At 42.5% G+C, this 3,950-nt stretch overlaps 1 protein-coding gene across 1 annotated transcript in view; it reads right to left on the bottom strand.

The window, feature by feature from the left end:
• Positions 1 to 2,923: 2,923 nt before the first annotated feature.
• cadm3 (cell adhesion molecule 3) overlaps positions 2,924 to 3,950 on the bottom strand; it is a 44,313-nt gene continuing 43,286 nt past the window's right edge. The window contains exons 10-11 of the mRNA XM_030773376.1: positions 3,823 to 3,948; positions 2,924 to 3,042 (exon numbers count right to left, since the gene is read on the bottom strand). Coding sequence (XP_030629236.1) covers positions 2,924 to 3,042; positions 3,823 to 3,948 — 245 coding nt within the window. The remainder of the gene's footprint in view (positions 3,043 to 3,822; positions 3,949 to 3,950) is intronic.

Consider the following 3,950-nt stretch of genomic DNA (forward strand, 5'->3'; position numbering starts at 1 on the left):
CTGAGGTTGACAGGGGTCAAATGTAAAACAATAATACTTGCAAATGTAGTCACGTATAGTGTTTCCAGCGTCTGTTTGAAGTTGATCAACGTGTTAGCGCCCCACATGCAATCACACACAGGTACACATACACATACACACACTCACACACACTGTTTTCGGAGTTTTGTGTGTGTGTGTGTGTATGTGTGTGAATGTGTGTAATTATGAGTACTCACACAGGTGTGTGTGTGTGTGTGTGTGCGATCGAAAGAGAAGACGGTAAAAGGCAACACTATAGACATCAAATTATAGAAAAATGGCAAATCATTAAAGAAATAAGACATCGAAAACTAACTACGCTCTCGCCTTCATCTAGACGATCTGAATCATAATTTCAAACAAAGGTAACTGTAACCAAAAGGAGGCTCGTCTACGAAAAAAAAAAAAATACATATAATTTAAAATGAGATTGTTCAATGAAACCACCACCAGGATAAGATGTTCTGGAAGTTCTACAGAGAGAAGGTAGAGGGAGAGAAAGGGAGAGAGTGTGTGTGTTGTGTGTGTGTGTGTGTGTGTGTGTATGGGTGGGGGGGGGGGGGGGGGGGGCATAGACACTAAGAGATAAGAAAGTCTTATTCCGCCCTCTTGTGGTGAAGACTGTAACTGTAACAAAGAGGCGTGGCTAAATACTAACCACGCACACGCTCCCATTGGTCAGCTCCATGCAGTCGCTTAACCAATCGCCTGTAGCTTCTTACCAATCCCTGTATGTCTACCATGTGCATATTTATTGCTGTTGAGTAAGCCACACTGCTGAAACCTGGGTTATTAAAACCCAACTCTTTCTATGGACATTTGCCACAGGTATCACCGAAATAAAATAACACTGGAACATTTCATTTTCTTCTCTATTATTCCAGAATTCTCATTTGACTGATGGTGATTTTGCAAAGTGGATCAGCTGACTGTAAATTCACTAGTCTGGTGTATAAATGCTAGTCTGGGAACATCCCAAAGGAAACTGACGTTGACTCTGAGTTCACCACAGAGAGACAGCTGTCAGGAGCACACAGAGACAGAGACAGATGATAATCTGACCATCAGACTTTGTGCAGCAAAGCAAATTCTGTGGAGTCCTAACGTGAAAATCTAACTACAGTGTTTGTTTGTTTGTTTTCATGGGCGAGAACGGACTGAGAGGACATGTAGAGAGAGGACAGAGGGAGAATAAAGAGAGAGGGAGAGAGAGCAAAACGGATACAGAGAGCAGGGGGGGTTGGGGGGGGGGGGGTCAAGTGAATATAGAGGAATGCAAGGAATGAACTGACAACAGAAAGGTGTGTGAAGGGAGACAGACTGACAAGCAGGGGAGGGGACATAGAGGAAGGAGGGAGAGAGAGAGAGAGAGAGAAAGAGAGAGAGAGCGAGAGAGAGAGAGAGAGAGAGAGAGATGAGTGGGGAGGTGGTGTAGGTGAGGGCAGATGTTTGGTATGCTCTGTATGAAGCTCTGAGCTGTAAGGAAACAGCATTACCCTGCTTTACTGAGTGACATCATCACTCCTTAAAAGGCTCTGTGACACAACACAGTGATGTCATCCAATATTACACTGTGAGTCACAGAATATGTCTACGCCCCCAAAATGGCCACTTCTCTTATATGTCATTCAGCTGCAAGAAATGTTGCAACTTTGCTGTCGGGAACAGAGAAGGCTGGGTTATAATAATAATAATAATAATAATAATAATAATAATAATAATAATAATAATAATAATAATAATAACTTGAGTGCGTCTCTCTTTCCTCTGTGACCAACAGACTCTGTAAACTGTAACACTAACAGGAAGAGCAGAAACTAAAGTGGAGGAGAACAGAAGATATACAAATATTTGCAGTACTGAAGGTTTTTCATAGCAACATCATTATTATTGTTTTTTTTTTTTTTCTCGAAGATATTGATATTGTTTTCAACTCAGCTTTTTCACGCATGTAATAAAAACAGGCAGGATTAGGAGAGTATATACCGCAATATCAGACAGCAAGATACTGAGAGAGAGAGAGAGAGAGAGAGAGAGAGAGTGAGAGAGAGAGAGAGAGTAGTGTATTTACAGCACACCAAACCTTTTTTCTGTCAAGTAAAAACGATGCTATATAATCATATGTATATTTATATATATATATATATATATATATTTATATATTTATACTGGGGGACCCACACGATGAATTTGCACTGGGTGCTGTTTTTGCATGGTTCAGCTGCATGTGTAAGTGTGTGTGTGTATGTGTGTGTGTGTGTGAGAGAGAGAGAGAGAGAGAGAGAGAGCGAAATGCGATGACTATTGTCATGTCAGAGAATGAAGCCTAGCAGTGTTTCATTCAGGAAGCATCCTTGTAATGTTGTCATAAGGTTGTCATAATGTTGTCATAAGGTTGTGGTAATGTTGTCGTAATGTTGTCTGGTGTGTAGCTGAGTGAAAATGTGTATGTATGTCCATGTTTGTGTTGCGTGTCGAGGTTTTCGTGGTGTTTGAGAATGAGAGAAAGTGAGTCTCTCTCTCTCTCTGCATGTACGTGTGTTTGTAGGTACACGCATGGTTACAAAACAGAACTTGGGAGAAGCCTCAGAGCCAGTGTATTGCCATTCTGTTCCTCTTTGCAAACTCTGTGTGTGTGTGTGTGTGTGTGTGTGTGTGTGTGCACGCGCATGCGCACACGCTTACAGGAGAGGAAATGAGAACGTGTCAGTGCTAAAAATTCTCTTTTCTGTTCTGTTCTGTTCTGTTCTGTTCTGTCAGTTTTACCAACCTTCACCTGTTCCTATTTCTCATTTTCCTTTTTTTTTTTCCTTTCTGCCCCCCCTCCCCCTCTCCCCCCAGTGGCCATGTGGAGAACTGCAGCGAGCGAGTGAAGACAGGGGGATGTTCCTGTGTGGGGCTTTTAGATGAAGTACTCCTTCTTGTCCTCCGCTCCAGAGTGACCTCCCTCTGCGTTAATGATGGCAGTGTCCGCATCAGGAGCATCATCTGAGCCTTTGGCCTCGTGAGTCAGATACGTCCCTAAACACACACACACACACAGACATACACACACACACACACACAGACACACACGCACACACACACACAAAAAAAACAACAACAACATGAGTGTGTGTGTCTGTGTGCATGCATGTGTGTGTGTCTGTGTGTGTGTGTATTAGGGTTGTCCCGAATACCATTTTTTGGGCTCCAGAGCTTCAGTGGTTCACTGGCTATCTAGCTGGTCACTTTAATTTCTCTTTCTTATTGGTGGAGATTATTAGGTTATCAGAGCCATTTGTCCTAAAGCCTAAATGCTACACATCCTCTCCTTTCCAACCTGTCTCTGTCGCCTGACACCGCTTCGATCTACATCATGTTTATAAGAGAACATCAGTCATAAAAACAATGTTTTTGACAGGTCGTCCATTTTTTTTGTAAAAGCTGCTTCTTTATTTGTGCTAGATTTCCAGCCACGAACTCGAATGCGCGACAAATTGTAATTACGATTTCCGAACTCGGAAGTAGGATCTTACCACCAGCCCCTTGAAGGCAGCATGTATTTCCACATATAACGGTGCAATTAAAAATGATAAATATAGTACAAGAATGTGCTGACAACATGTATTTAGCAGTTTAAATTTACTGATAGCCTACATTCAGCAAACAAAAAGACCCAAAACAAAACAAAGCCCAAAAAAAGAAAACGATTTACAAATGCCAAAACTGAAAACCAAATACCCGCCCAACAAATGAATATCCGAACAGTCAAACATTCGGGTCCCGCCCCTAAGTCTGTAAATACGTGTATGTGTGTACCTTTGTGTCTGATGAGATATCTGCCGAGGACGATGAGGAGGCAGAGCATGATGAAGACGATGACAGCCACCACTCCACCAATCACAGCGTGGTCTACTCCTGAGGAGGTGGGCATTGCCGTGGGGTCT

The sequence above is a fragment of the Chanos chanos genome, chromosome 5 (genome assembly GCF_902362185.1).
Source record: "Chanos chanos chromosome 5, fChaCha1.1, whole genome shotgun sequence".
NCBI lineage: Eukaryota > Metazoa > Chordata > Actinopteri > Gonorynchiformes > Chanidae > Chanos > Chanos chanos.